This window comes from Thermobia domestica, chromosome 10 (genome assembly GCF_964235325.1).
Source record: "Thermobia domestica chromosome 10, izTheDome1.hap1.1, whole genome shotgun sequence".
In the NCBI taxonomy this organism is placed as follows: domain Eukaryota; kingdom Metazoa; phylum Arthropoda; class Insecta; order Zygentoma; family Lepismatidae; genus Thermobia; species Thermobia domestica.
Genome location: NC_137463.1, coordinates 268,957,299 through 268,971,973, shown reverse-complemented (window position 1 = coordinate 268,971,973; position 14,675 = coordinate 268,957,299). Strand labels below are relative to the sequence as shown.

The 14,675-nt window shown below is 36.4% G+C and overlaps 1 protein-coding gene across 1 annotated transcript in view; it reads right to left on the bottom strand.

Annotated features, from left to right (window-relative positions):
* Positions 1 to 14,675, bottom strand: part of rod (kinetochore component rough deal) — a 224,765-nt gene that overhangs the window by 33,599 nt on the left and 176,491 nt on the right. Inside the window, exon 31 of the mRNA XM_081729572.1 lies at positions 12,790 to 12,890. Coding sequence (XP_081585698.1) covers positions 12,790 to 12,890 — 101 coding nt within the window. The remainder of the gene's footprint in view (positions 1 to 12,789; positions 12,891 to 14,675) is intronic.

Here is a 14,675-nt window from a genome sequence, read left to right as displayed (position 1 = left end):
CAAATCTAAAAATTTGGTATGGTAGCCTAGGACCATAGTATGTACCTCTATCAGTATTGGGTGTCTATGTCGTTCCCTTTCATGGGTAAAAAATTGCCAAAAAGTCAAATTTCGGGGGTTTTTGACCTAATTTATCCCCTTTGATGAGGTGTTATTACCCTATATGGTTATATGGGCGTATACAGGGGTCCATTACCTTTCATAAGACATGGGTATATTAATGCACCCCTTGAAAAATTTGGGAGGGGTACCATGGCCCACCCCTTAAATTTTGGAAATTGACCAATTTAAACATTGGGTATTATAGTACAGGATATTAATATGTATTATGATAAATTTAGGTGGTCCACCTCGTTCCCTTTTAGGGGTACCAAATTGCCAAAATATAAACGTAAGCAATACGTAGTACCACGTGTTTGGTTTTGACCTAAGTTATCCCCTTGGATGAGGTCCTATTACCTTATATGTTTATATGGGCGTATACAGGGGGTTTATTACCTTTCATAAGACATGGGTATATTGGTGCACCCCTTGAAAAATTTGGGAGAGGTACCTTGGCCCACCCCTTAAATTTTGGAAATTGCACAATTTAAACATTTGGTATTATAGTATACAACCCTAATATGTATTATGATAAATTTGGATGGTCCACCTCGTTCCCTTTTAGGGGTACCAAATTGCCAAAATATAAACGTAAGCAATACGTAGTACCACGTGTTTGGTTTTGACCTAAGTTATCCCCTTGGATGAGGTCCTATTACCTTATATGTTTGTATAGGCGTATACAGGGGTTCATTACCTTTCATAAGACATGGGTATATTGGTGCACCCCCGGGAGGAGTACCTTGGCCCACCCCTTAAATTTTGGAAATTGTCCAATTTAAACATTTGGTATTATAGTATAGGACACTAATATGTATTATGATAAATTTGGATGGTCCACCTCGTTCCCTTTTAGGGGTACCAAATTGCCAAATTTTAGTACAACCACGTGTTTGGTTTTGACCTAAGGTATCCCCTTGGATGAGGTCCTATTACCTTATATGTTTATATGAGCGTATACAGGAGTCTATTACCTTTATAAGACATGGGTATATTGGTGCACCCCGGGAGGGGATACTTTGGCCCACCCCTTCATTTTTAGAAATTGCCCAATTTAAACATTTGGTATTATAGTATAGGACCCTAGTATGCACCACTATAAATTTGGGTGGTCCACCTCGTTCCCTTTCATGGGTACAAAATTACCAAATTTTAGTACAACCACGTGTTTGGTCTTTTGACCTAATTTATCGCCTTTGATGAGGTGTTATTACCCTATATAGTTATATGGGCGTATACAGGGGTCCATTACCTTTCATAAGACATGGGTATATTAATGCACCCCTTGAAAAATTTGGGAGGGGTACCTTGGCCCATCCCTTCAATTTTGGAAATTGCCCAATTTCAACATTGGGTATTATAGCATAGGACCCTAATATATATTACTATAAACTCGTTCCCTTTTAGGGGTACAAAATTGCCAAAATATAAATGTAAGCAATACGTTGTACCACGTGTTTCGTTTTTTTACCTAATCTATTCCATTGGATGTGGTCCTATTACCTTATATCGTTATATGGTCACGTATGGGGATTCATTTCCTATCATAAGACATAGTTACATTTGTGCACCCGGGAGGGGTACTTTGACCCACCCCTTTAATTTTGGAAATTGGCCCTTTTACATGTTTGGTATTATAGTATAGGACCCTAATATAGATTAGTATAAATTTGGGTGGTCCACCTCGTTCCCTTTCATGGGTACACAATTGCCAAATTTTAGTACAACCACGTGTTTGGTTTTGGCTCAATTTATCCCCTTGGATGAGGTCCTATTACCTTATATGGTTATATGGTCATGTATATATTGGTCCATTTCCTATTATAAGACATGGGTACATTGATGCACCCCGGGAGGGGTACCATGGCCAACCCCTTAAATTTTGGAAATTTTCCAATTTGAGCATTCGGTATCATAGTACATGCCTCAACATGTATCATGATAAATTTGGGTGGTCCACCTCGTTCCCTTTTAGGGGTACAAAATTTGCTAAAATATAAACATAAGCAATACGTTGTACCATGTGTTTGGTTTTTGGCCCAATTTCTCCCCTTTGATGAGGTTCTATTACCTTATATGGTTATATGGTCATGTATATGGGTTCATTTCCTATCATAAGACATGCGTACATTGACACACCCTTTAAAAATTTGGGAGGGGTATCTTGGCTTATCCACTCGGTTTTAGAAATTGTTTAATATAAGCATTTGGTATCATAGTACAGGTCTTCAATATGTACCACTATAAATTTGGATGGTCCACATCGTTCCCTTTCATGGGTAAAGAACTACCAAAAAATCAAATTTCGGAGGTTATTGACACCTATTTAGCACGTTATATGGTTTATTACCTTTATATGTTTATGTTCTCTTTTAAATTTGGGAATTATCAAATAACATAATTTGGTAAACGTTTTCTAGGACCCATTGGTGTTCCTCTTATGGCCAAATATTCAAAATTTAAAGGTTATTGACCGGCTTTATTATTGAATAACTACAGGATTTATTACTTTTTCATAAGACACAGGTGTATTTGTGTACCAATCTTAAATTTTGGAAGGGGTACATTACTTATTGTCATATCAATAATTGGTAATTGGATAGTATCTCATTCATTGGGTAAATCATTGTCAAATATGAGTATGATCACGTGATCAGTTATTAACCTATGATGGGATTAGGAGTCCAGAACATTGGTACATTGAAACTTTGTAGGATAATTTGATAATGCGTCATTGGTTTTGATTATTCCCGCCAAATATAAACGTAAGCAAGACGTTGTACCACGTGATTGTCCTTGATGAGGTAGTGTACAGGGATTCATTTCCTTTGTTGTGGTACTTCTTAAGTTTGAGTACACACACACACTTCTAGAAAACAGTTGGTTCTACTCAGGTAAACAATTGACGGACATTATTGACGTTATTGAACATATAATGATATGATTAACTCTAAGACTTAGGTATATCAAGAGAAGTATTCTTTAAATTTGGGAATGGTGATAAACAGAATTTTAACATAAGGTGCGAAATTTGAAACAATACATTGAACTTTAGTCACAGCTCATAGTCTAAGATCATTGGTGGTGATTGATTTGAAATCTGATAGCTAACCTTATTGAATCTTATGACTCATAGACGAAAGGCAATACATGCTACAACAGTTTAAAATTTAATCATAAGGTGATGTAATCTGACACTAGCAAAGTTATTGTTAATGCAATTTGATTGGATGATCACTATCTTTCCTGCAATCTGATTGGTTGATCACTATCTTTCGTGCAATCTGATTGGTTGATGATTTTCAAATCTTTGCTGTATTCAGTTTTAAGTTTTGTTTAACATTTAAAAATCTTGGTTTCGTTCAACATTTTGCACTCACTGATAAATATGATCAAAACCGTTTATTTGTTAATCGAATAGTTAAAAACCGGATAAAGTTTGACGGTTAACCGTGAAACGTAAAATTTTTAGTTTGAAATTTTTTTGTTTGAAACTTTTTGTTTGAAAATTCTTGCTTTCAAATTTTTGTTTCAAAATTTTGTTTGACATTTTTTTGACAACTTTTGTTTCAAAATTTTTTTGTTTAAAAATTTTTCGTTTAAAATTTTTTAGTTTCAAAATTTTGTTTAAAATTTTTGTTTGAAATTTTTTCGTTTGAAATTTTTTGTTTGAAAATTTTTGTTCGAAAATTTTGTTTAAAATTTTTTGTTTGAAATTTTTCGTTTCCAAATTTTTTGTTTCAAAATTTTTTCGTTTGAAATTTTTTGTTTGAATTTTTTTCGTTTCAAAATTTTGTTTCAAAGATTTTTGTTCTAATTTTTTGTTTCAAAGTTTGGTTTGACATTTTTAAAGTTTGTGCACTCATTAGTAAAGAACCGGAACTGTTTAGAACAAAAACCTCTGGCAACATTGTGGTGCACGTCAGAACATGATAATGCAACGTCATCAGTTTTGCATCATCGTTCGAGTTAGTATTCATGATAACATCATCATGGCTACTTCTCTGCAGTTTCTAAACACGCGTGATGTGATGAAATCATTTACCAAGATTACTGATTTACAACAGAATGTACCTTATAGAATCTTAGCTAGCCAAATGATCCCTACAGAGTTTGGATTAAGAATCGTAGTGAAGCTTGAAAATGATAAGAATATAATTTTACCAGCAAGATATTTACCCATGAAAGCATCAAAACAAGAAGAACTGCTGCGTTTCTTAAATACCGGATCTGTATCTTTATGCTATAAAAGACTCTTGGGTCGAAGTCATCAGTTTGAATTTAGTACACAGCCAGATTCGTCAGCAATTGTGATGAAATCATGAATTCAAACGTCAGCACATCAGACATAGTTGTATGAATTTGGTTGGTCAGCAACTGTGATGAAATCATGAATTCAAACGTCAGCACATGACGTCAGCCGTAGTTCTATAAATCAACCAATATCGTGAAATCATTTGAGCAAGTGCTTTTTAGGAGGAAAGATGTGTACTTCTAACGATAAAGAATTCATCTTCGCAAGCTATTATCCAATAAATATATTTCAAACAAAACATGTGATGATTGGTATCAGTGCTAGAACATTTGAACCAGTGATTCGATTGGGCAAAGCAGAACAATTTGGTGTACAACTGACCTGTGAAGAATGGCAAATATTATGTTCACGAATCGACCAAATGAACGATTATTTTCATGATGAGCTAAATGTGACCATAGTCAAATCATTAGGCTCAAATCATGAAGTGGTGCTACGTACAGTCCTCGAAGAGAAGATGGTGCTGTTACGTAAAAAGAGTACATTTCATGTCCCTCGCAACATGGTGTATCTAACACAAACGGAATGGAACAAATTCATCAGCGTATTTCAGTGTGTGAAACATGCAGTGGAAGTGTGCAACAAAACAAGTATATTCCTGAAAAAGTACTATTTTGAAAAATGTGTTATGCATATTGTACAACATGTATCTAGATATTGTGATGGTTGTCAACATCGTTCTTGGGTGCATACCTGTATTGATAAACAGTTTATTTGTGATCAAATGAACATTGAGTTTCCACCAATTGATATCGCAATAGAACTTAAAAGACTTCAATTGGAATTAAAATTATATGCTAAAGACAAACTAGTGCAAGAAGTTCAAAATACATTGTATCGACAATATCCAGAACCACTATCTGGTATGGATGTATGTGGAGTGTAATAAAATGATCCATTTCAATGAATTGTGTTTTTTTTTCATTTCAAGTACAACCCCATATTCTGACGTGTACTATTGCATCATGGTCTAACGTGTACTATTGCACCACAATGTTGCCAGAGGTTTTAGTTCTAAACAGTTCCGGTTCTTTACTAATGAGTGCACAAACTTTAAAAATGTCAAACCAAACTTTGAAACAAAAAATTTCAAACAAAAATCTTTGAAACAAAATTTTGAAACGAAAAACATTCAAACAAAAAAATTTCAAACGAAAGAAATTCAAACAAAATTTTGAAACAAAAAAAAATTTCAAACAAAATTTTGAAACAAAAATTTTCAAACAAAATTTGGAAACGAAAAATTTCAAACAAAAATTTTAAACAAAAATTTGAAACGAAAAAAATTTCAAACAAAAAATTTTAAACAAAAAATTTACAAAAAAAAATTTTCAAACAAAATTCTGAAACGAAAAATTTCAAAACAAAAATTTCGAACAAAAAATTTTAAACAAAAAAATTTCAAACAAAATTTTGCAACAAAAAATTTCAAACAAAAAAATTTTCAAACAAAAAATTTTGAAAAATTTCAAACAAAATTCTGAAACAAAAAAATTAAAACAAAAAATTTCAAACTAAAAAAATTTTACGTTTCACGGTTAACCGTCAAACTTTATCCGGTTTTTAACTATTCGATTAACAAATAAACGGTTTTGATCATATTTATCAGTGAGTGCAAAATGTTGAACGAAACCAAGATTTTTAAATGTTAAACAAAACTTAAAACTGAATGCAGCAAAGATTTGAAAATCAGCAACCAATCAGATTGCACGAAAGATAGTGATCAGCCAATCAGATTGCACGAAAGATAGTGATCAACCAATCAAATTGCATCAACAATAACTTTGCCAGTGTTGTAGCATGTATTCCCTTAAGACTATGAGTCATAAGATTCAATAAGGTTAGCTATGTATCCCTGTACACTACCTCATCAAGGTCAATCACGTGGTACATCGTATTGCTTACGTTTATATTTGGCTGTAATAATCAATACCAATGACGCATTCTCAAATTATCCTACAAAGTTTCAATGTACCAATGTCCTGGACTCCTAATCCCATCATAGGTCAATAACTGATCACGTGATCATAATGATTTACCCAAAGAACAATTACCAATTATTGATATGACAATAAGAAATGTACCCTTTCCAAAATTTAAGATTGGTACACAAATACACCTGTGTCTTATGAAAAAGTAATAAATCCTGTAGTTATTCAATAATAAAGCCGGTCAATAACCTTTAAATTTTGAATATTTGGCCATAAGAGGAACACCAATGGGTCCTAGAAAACGTTTACCAAATTATGTTATTTGATAATTCCCAAATTTAAAAGAGAACATAAACATATAAAGGTAATAAACCATATAACGTGCTAAATAGGTGTCAATAACCTCCGAAATTTGATTTTTTGGTAGTTCTTTACCCATGAAAGGGAACGATGTGGACCATCCAAATTTATAGTGGTACATATTGAAGACCTGTACTATGATACCAAATGCTTATATTAAACAATTTCTAAAACCGAGTGGATAAGCCAAGATACCCCTCCCAAATTTTTAAAGGATGTGTCAATGTACGCATGTCTTATGATAGGAAATGAACCCATATACATGACCATATAACCATATAAGGTAATAGAACCTCATCAAAGGGGAGAAATTGGGCCAAAAACCAAACACATGGTACAACGTATTGCTTATGTTTATATTTTAGCAAATTTTGTACCCCTAAAAGGGAACGAGGTGGACCACCCAAATTTATCATGATACATGTTGAGGCATGTACTATGATACCGAATGCTCAAATTGGAAAATTTCCAAAATTTAAGGGGTTGGCCATGGTACCCCTCCCGGGGTGCATCAATGTACCCATGTCTTATAATAGGAAATGGACCAATATATACATGACCATATAACCATATAAGGTAATAGGACCTCATCCAAGGGGATAAATTGAGCCAAAACCAAACACGTGGTTGTACTAAAATTTGGCAATTGTGTACCCATGAAAGGGAACGAGGTGGACCACCCAAATTTATACTAATCTATATTAGGGTCCTATACTATAATACCAAACATGTAAAAGGGCCAATTTCCAAAATTAAAGGGGTGGGTCAAAGTACCCCTCCCGGGTGCACAAATGTAACTATGTCTTATGATAGGAAATGAATCCCCATACGTGACCATATAACGATATAAGGTAATAGGACCACATCCAATGGAATAGATTAGGTAAAAAAACGAAACACGTGGTACAACGTATTGCTTACATTTATATTTTGGCAATTTTGTACCCCTAAAAGGGAACGAGTTTATAGTAATATATATTAGGGTCCTATGCTATAATACCCAATGTTGAAATTGGGCAATTTCCAAAATTGAAGGGATGGGCCAAGGTACCCCTCCCAAATTTTTCAAGGGGTGCATTAATATACCCATGTCTTATGAAAGGTAATGGACCCCTGTATACGCCCATATAACTATATAGGGTAATAACACCTCATCAAAGGCGATAAATTAGGTCAAAAACCAAACACGTGGTTGTACTAAAATTTGGTAATTTTGTACCCATGAAAGGGAACGAGGTGGACCACCCAAATTTATAGTGGTGCATACTAGGGTCCTATACTATAATACCAAATGTTTAAATTGGGCAATTTCTAACAATGAAGGGGTGGGCCAAAGTATCCCCTCCCGGGGTGCACCAATATACCCATGTCTTATAAAGGTAATAGACTCCTGTATACGCTCATATAAACATATAAGGTAATAGGACCTCATCCAAGGGGATAACTTAGGTCAAAACCAAACACGTGGTTGTACTAAAATTTGGCAATTTGGTACCCCTAAAAGGGAACGAGGTGGACCATCCAAATTTATCATAATACATATTAGTGTCCTATACTATAATACCAAATGTTTAAATTGGACAATTTCCAAAATTTAAGGGGTGGGCCAAGGTACTCCTCCCGGGGGTGCACCAATATACCCATGTCTTATGAAAGGTAATGAACCCCTGTATACGCCTATACAAACATATAAGGTAATAGGACCTCATCCAAGGGGATAACTTAGGTCAAAACCAAACACGTGGTACTACGTATTGCTTACGTTTATATTTTGGCAATTTGGTACCCCTAAAAGGGAACGAGGTGGACCATCCAAATTTATTATAATACATATTAGGGTTGTATACTATAATACCAAATGTTTAAATTGTGCAATTTCCAAAATTTAAGGGGTGGGCCAAGGTACCTCTCCCAAATTTTTCAAGGGGTGCACCAATATACCCATGTCTTATGAAAGGTAATAAACCCCCTGTATACGCCCATATAAACATATAAGGTAATAGGACCTCATCCAAGGGGATAACTTAGGTCAAAACCAAACACGTGGTACTACGTATTGCTTACGTTTATATTTTGGCAATTTGGTACCCCTAAAAGGGAACGAGGTGGACCACCCAAATTTATCATAATACATATTAATATCCTGTACTATAATACCCAATGTTTAAATTGGTCAATTTCCAAAATTTAAGGGGTGGGCCATGGTACCCCTCCCAAATTTTTCAAGGGGTGCATTAATATACCCATGTCTTATGAAAGGTAATGGACCCCTGTATACGCCCATATAACCATATAGGGTAATAACACCTCATCAAAGGGGATAAATTAGGTCAAAAACCCCCGAAATTTGACTTTTTGGCAATTTTTTACCCATGAAAGGGAACGACATAGACACCCAATACTGATAGAGGTACATACTATGGTCCTAGGCTACCATACCAAATTTTTAGATTTGGCAATTTCCAAAATTTAAGGGGGGGTGGTCCTATGTACCCCTGCCAAAATTTAGGGGGTGGGCCATGGTACCCCTGTCAAAATTTAGAGGGGGTGGTCCTAGGTACCCCTAGGTCATTGACCCCGGGCCAAGGTCATTGACCTTTGACCTATGACGTCACAAAAATTTTTGCTGACTCGGCTAGCCATAACGGGGGGACTACTACTCCTTACATCAAATTATCCTTCAATTACAAATGGAACGAAATGATAAGTTTAACCTTTAGACGCCCGCTAGGGATTTTAACAAAAGACTCTGGTGACCTCCCTAATTATCACAGAGTCATGATTCATACACCGTTGGAAAGTTTATAGATCACAGATTTCAACGAGGTAACATTCGTGCAATTCCCGCTATATTCGTAGAAGAAGACGAAGAAATAAAAAAAAATCATAAAACATACGTAAAAATTGACTTTGCGGGGCCCTGGCAATCCTTGCAGTCATGCTACGCTGACAAAATGACGCTAAAGTCTAGGCTACACACTTGTGACAATAATGTAAGAAAAATGGTAGCCAATGCTGCAATACAAAGGGAGATAAAAATTCATAACGAAATTTCTATATAAACGTCCTGTGTATATATAAAAAAATCACCCCCCCCTCGGCCATGGTACCCCCCACATACATAAAATGCATACTGGCGGAAAGTTTTATCCTTCAGGAATACACTAGTACCAAATCAACTTTTTAACTTAATTAGGGGCTGAGCTATTGACGTTTGTAGTAAAAATAAGTGTAATTTACGTCAAAAAAACTGGAACTCGAAAAATTGGCCAATTTTACCCTCTGCCTACTCCCCCCATATAAGCAAGAAGGACAAATACAGGATGTTACCATGTAGTGGCCTACTTCATTGTTTCACATACCAATTTTTATGAGTACCCCAAGGGGGCGGAATGCCCCCACAAAAAACTGCCGAGAAAAACTACTTTTACCCTCCTCCCCCCACCCGTGGTACCCCTCAGATACATAAAATGCACACCGGCGGAAAGCTGCATCCTTCAGAAATACATTGGTACCAAAATCACTTTCCTACCTTAATTAGGGGCTGAGCTATTGAGGTTTAAAGCCCCGACGCAGCACTTACATCAATGGGCGTTTAAAGGTCAACACAATAACACAGAACAATCATTTGCATAAATGGACAAAGAAATAATTGTTGAGGTAATAAAGCACAAGGATCAGCTGATATTTAACCAGAAACTTTCCAAAGCAACAATATTCGTGATCTGAAGGTTAAAGGAGAGAATAGTAAATGAAAATAAGTGATAGTGGAAAAAGGACTTGCGGACACGACGGTGTCCATCGGCTTGGAATCGAAACAGGGACTTCTGAGGGGTTAAGAGTCATGGTCCGCATCTTTACGAGATGACTGTTGAGTTGAAGTGAAAAAATGAAATAAAATCTTTCAGTTTAACGTCCCACACTTATGCCCTTTATGCTAAGGGAGACGTATGATTAGATCAAGTGAAAAAACGGGGGCACCCCCAGAAAACCCACGGACAGATGTTGTCCACCACAAACTTACTTGGCCGGGGATAGAACCAGGGACCTCACGTACTAGAGGTAAACCCTCTTGCATTTAGTCATCGTACCTCTCGCGTATCATGGAAATACTAAGTGTGTAACTTAAATTGGTATTGTGAGTTTCATTAGGAACCGTCAACGGGACATTCGAATTGATGAAGAAAAGAAAAAGGAATACAATCATATGTTGAACCTCCCATGATTAGTGGTATACTGTTAAGGCAAAGAGAATGATAAATTTAAAATTAAGAATGACGTATTTCTGCCAGTGTTTGTAGTTAATTTGTTTCCGCTGGGTTCCAAAGTCGTGAGCTACATATGGAACTTATAACGGTTATGTTTTGCACTCACTTATAAATATTATAATGAAAGAGAGAATTACAATGTTCCTTTAATACGAGGAAGGATCAGAAACTACGGTCACAGGATTTTCGGCTGTTATAGAGGAATGAAGGGTAATGTGGTAATTTTAATACATGGAGTTGGCAATTGTGCAGTTTCAGGCACCTGCCACCTACGCGTTAGTTGTAGGTAAACACTCGTTCGGAAAACTTGTCTCGTGAAGTAGTCCGCTCAGTTATTCGATTTCTGTGGACGAAATATGTAACCGCGGCTGAAATTTTCCGGCAGCTGGTAGAGGTTTACGGGGAGACTGTAAATGTCTCGTCAGCATGTCGCAGAATAGTTCCGGAAGTTTGCGGCTGGTAGAGAACACGTCACCGACGAGGAGCGCAGTCGCCGACCCAGCACGGCATCAACAGATTTGAACACAGCTCACACAGAGTAACTAATTCAGGACAACAGGAGGATCACGTTACTGCATTTGATGGCAGTTTGAAGGAGCATCTAAGGAGCCGTCGTTTCGCTTCACACGAGGAGGTGAAACTCTTCGTGACAACGTGTTGAACACGCAAGGACAGGATTTTTACCAGAAGGGAAAAAATGAAATGAAATCTTTAAGTTTTACGTCCCACGGTTATCCGGTTAGGCTAAAGGAGACTGTGATGATGGGAAATGGTGGAATGAAGAAAGTGAGAGGAAACGGGAGAACCCACGACACCACAAAGTCCACACGACGCGAGCTGGGATCGAACCAGGGACCCCAAGCACCGGAGGTGAACGCTCTACTACTGAGTCACCACGCCCCCTTTTACCAGGAGGGAATCTTCAAACTCATCTCACGATACGACAAGTGCCTACCGATATGGAGACTATGTGGAAAAATAACCTAATGTGTGTACTATCTGTTGACTGTATTGGTTGTATGAAATAATATATACACATTTCAGTGCATGCTCTGTAACGTTACTTTTTGATCACTCCTTGTATTTTCCATTGTAAAAGCTTGTTTTAACAGACTTAAATCTGATTTAAACTACTCGCTGGGCGAAACAATACGTTTATTGTAAGAAAAAAATATTAACGTGTAACAGTTTCACCACTTTGGTTTCAGCAGACATTATGAATACACAGACGATTGGCTGCTGTACCCTATAGTAACCAATCAGGAATATATTTTTTTTTTCGCTCTCTGTTATATTAAATCTGCCACTTCCTTTATATTCATACTGTCAGATCAAGCCAAAGTACATTGTTGGAGAAACTGTTACACGTTAGTATTCTTTACAATAAACGAGTAGTTTAAAACAGATTTATGTTTGTTTAAGTTTGTGAAAGAGAGGTCTTTAGAGAACAAATGGATCAAAGTTACATAAACAAAGTGAAACAAACCTACGTCGGCCTAAGCTTTTTTTTTTTAAACCTATCGTTTGGAACCGAAAATATGAGTTTTAGATCCCTGCATTTAGTATGAGAGCGGAAGTTACGAAATCACTTAACTCATCTATAAGTGAACCTACGCTTTGGAGGTGAGCGAAAGTGGTTCATGGAATAGGAAACTACTATGAGAACGAAAGATTTCACACTCAGCACAAGAAACAAAAGCTCGCAACATATATAACGACAGTGGTTCTTAATTGAAAAGGATGGCTATGAAGGAAATTTGTACAGAATAGACTAAACTGAAGATAACAACTACAAACAATACCAAATACTTACAGCATCCTGAATTGCATAAGCGCATATTTCATCTCTGTTCTTGTGAAACAAGTGAGCTGCATCCAGCCAGGTATTGTAAGTTAAAAAATCAATTTCTTTACCTATAATAATAATAATAATAACAATAATAATAATACTGTAAATCTTACTAAATAGTAATGAAGTCACAATTATACAATTAGCATGAACAAAAAGTTTCTTAGGTTAGTCTTAACAGAGCACTAGTGGTATTGATAAGTAGCAAGTAAAATAAATCGTAATTTTGAATTTATAAATCAAATTTCGGAATAATACCCCTTACTAACTTTATTACTATTTTACACTGATACTGTAACAAAGTACATAAGAAAACACAATATATGTGTAGACAGAGACCGACAGTTAGTGAATCAAAAATTTACCAACAGACTTACGGTTGCAGCATCCGCATGGAATCTATCAAATGCGGAATTTACTGATGCAAGTTCTGTGAGCGCCATGAGGTGGAGAAAGTCAATGTAAGATTAGATATGTCATTAGACTCTCTCCAGGAAGAAACGTTGGTAGTCTTTCTACCATAAAGCAGAAACTTACAACTAGGTATATTAGAGATTGGTATTCATCTTATGACTTCTACGCTACTTCAGTTCTTCATATGGTCCCGCGTACCGTAGTTGCTAACGCTCTCGTCTTTGTTGTGTGCTGCCCCGGGTTCGATTCTCGGTTGAAATAGTGTAGAAGCTTTTTCAAGCCAGCCATTCTGAATGAGGTTTTCCCCCATTCAAGCCAGGCAAATGCCACGATGATACCTTACATAATACTCCCAGGCGCTTCCTTCCTTCCCAATTTCCCCGGAAAGTGTGATCGCTGAGGGACGTCATCCCTCATACGCGACGGCCTACATGGCCCACAAATCTAACGCCTAATTTCAACTCGGTTGCTCATAGAACTTTACTCTTGTTTTATTTCTCGCTATTTATTTCATGCATTATCTTCTGTGTAACAGAAAGAACTTTTCTCAGCTACAGAAGAAACTAATTACAATTAAAAATGCATATATCCAGGGTGTTTCAAAACAACATCACCAACGTTTGGGAGGTGGTTCCTGACATCAAGATAAAACAAAAATTATAGACCAATCAGGGTGCACAAATGGTTCCTTTTGGAGTTATAGGCTGCCGAAAAAATCCATGGGTCGAAAACTATGAGACCTACTGTACAGTAGTCGGGTCAAGACTTCACTTAGGAACTAACATGTGTGTTATTCAAATATCCGTGTTTCAGAATCCTGCGGTACTTTCGCAACAATTTTTATAGAGGTAGTTGATGACTTCGCAGGATTCTGAAACAGGAATATTTGGATAGGGCACATATTAGTTCCTAAGCGAAGTCTTGACCCGATTACGGTAGGTCTCATAGTATTGGAGCTTTGGACCTTCGAAGTTCATTTTTTCATGTTTTTGTTAGTCTATAACTCCGAAATGGACGATTTTCGCACCCAAGTTGGTCTATACTTTTTGTTTTATCTTGGTGTCAGGAATCACCTACGAAAAGTGGTCGGTGTTGATTTAAAACACCCCGTATAAGGAGAACAAGTCTCTGTCCTTAAATTATTTATTATTGTTTGATTGATTTGGAATATAGGATCAAGTTCAGCACCGAGGTTATGAGACTTGAACCTACAGATTAACTTTTGATCCGAAGTACACGAGCCCTAACCGGGAATCGAAGCTGGGTCTTCCGTGCTGAGGTCTAGTATGTTAACTATATAGCCACGAGGTAGTTTATCGTTTATTATTACTCAGTCATTAACGTAGCTGCTTGTTTTCACATCTTATAAAGTTGTGGACATTAAACTTGCAGAAAAATCTTAACTAGAATGCACCATATTGTATAGTACCAATCTT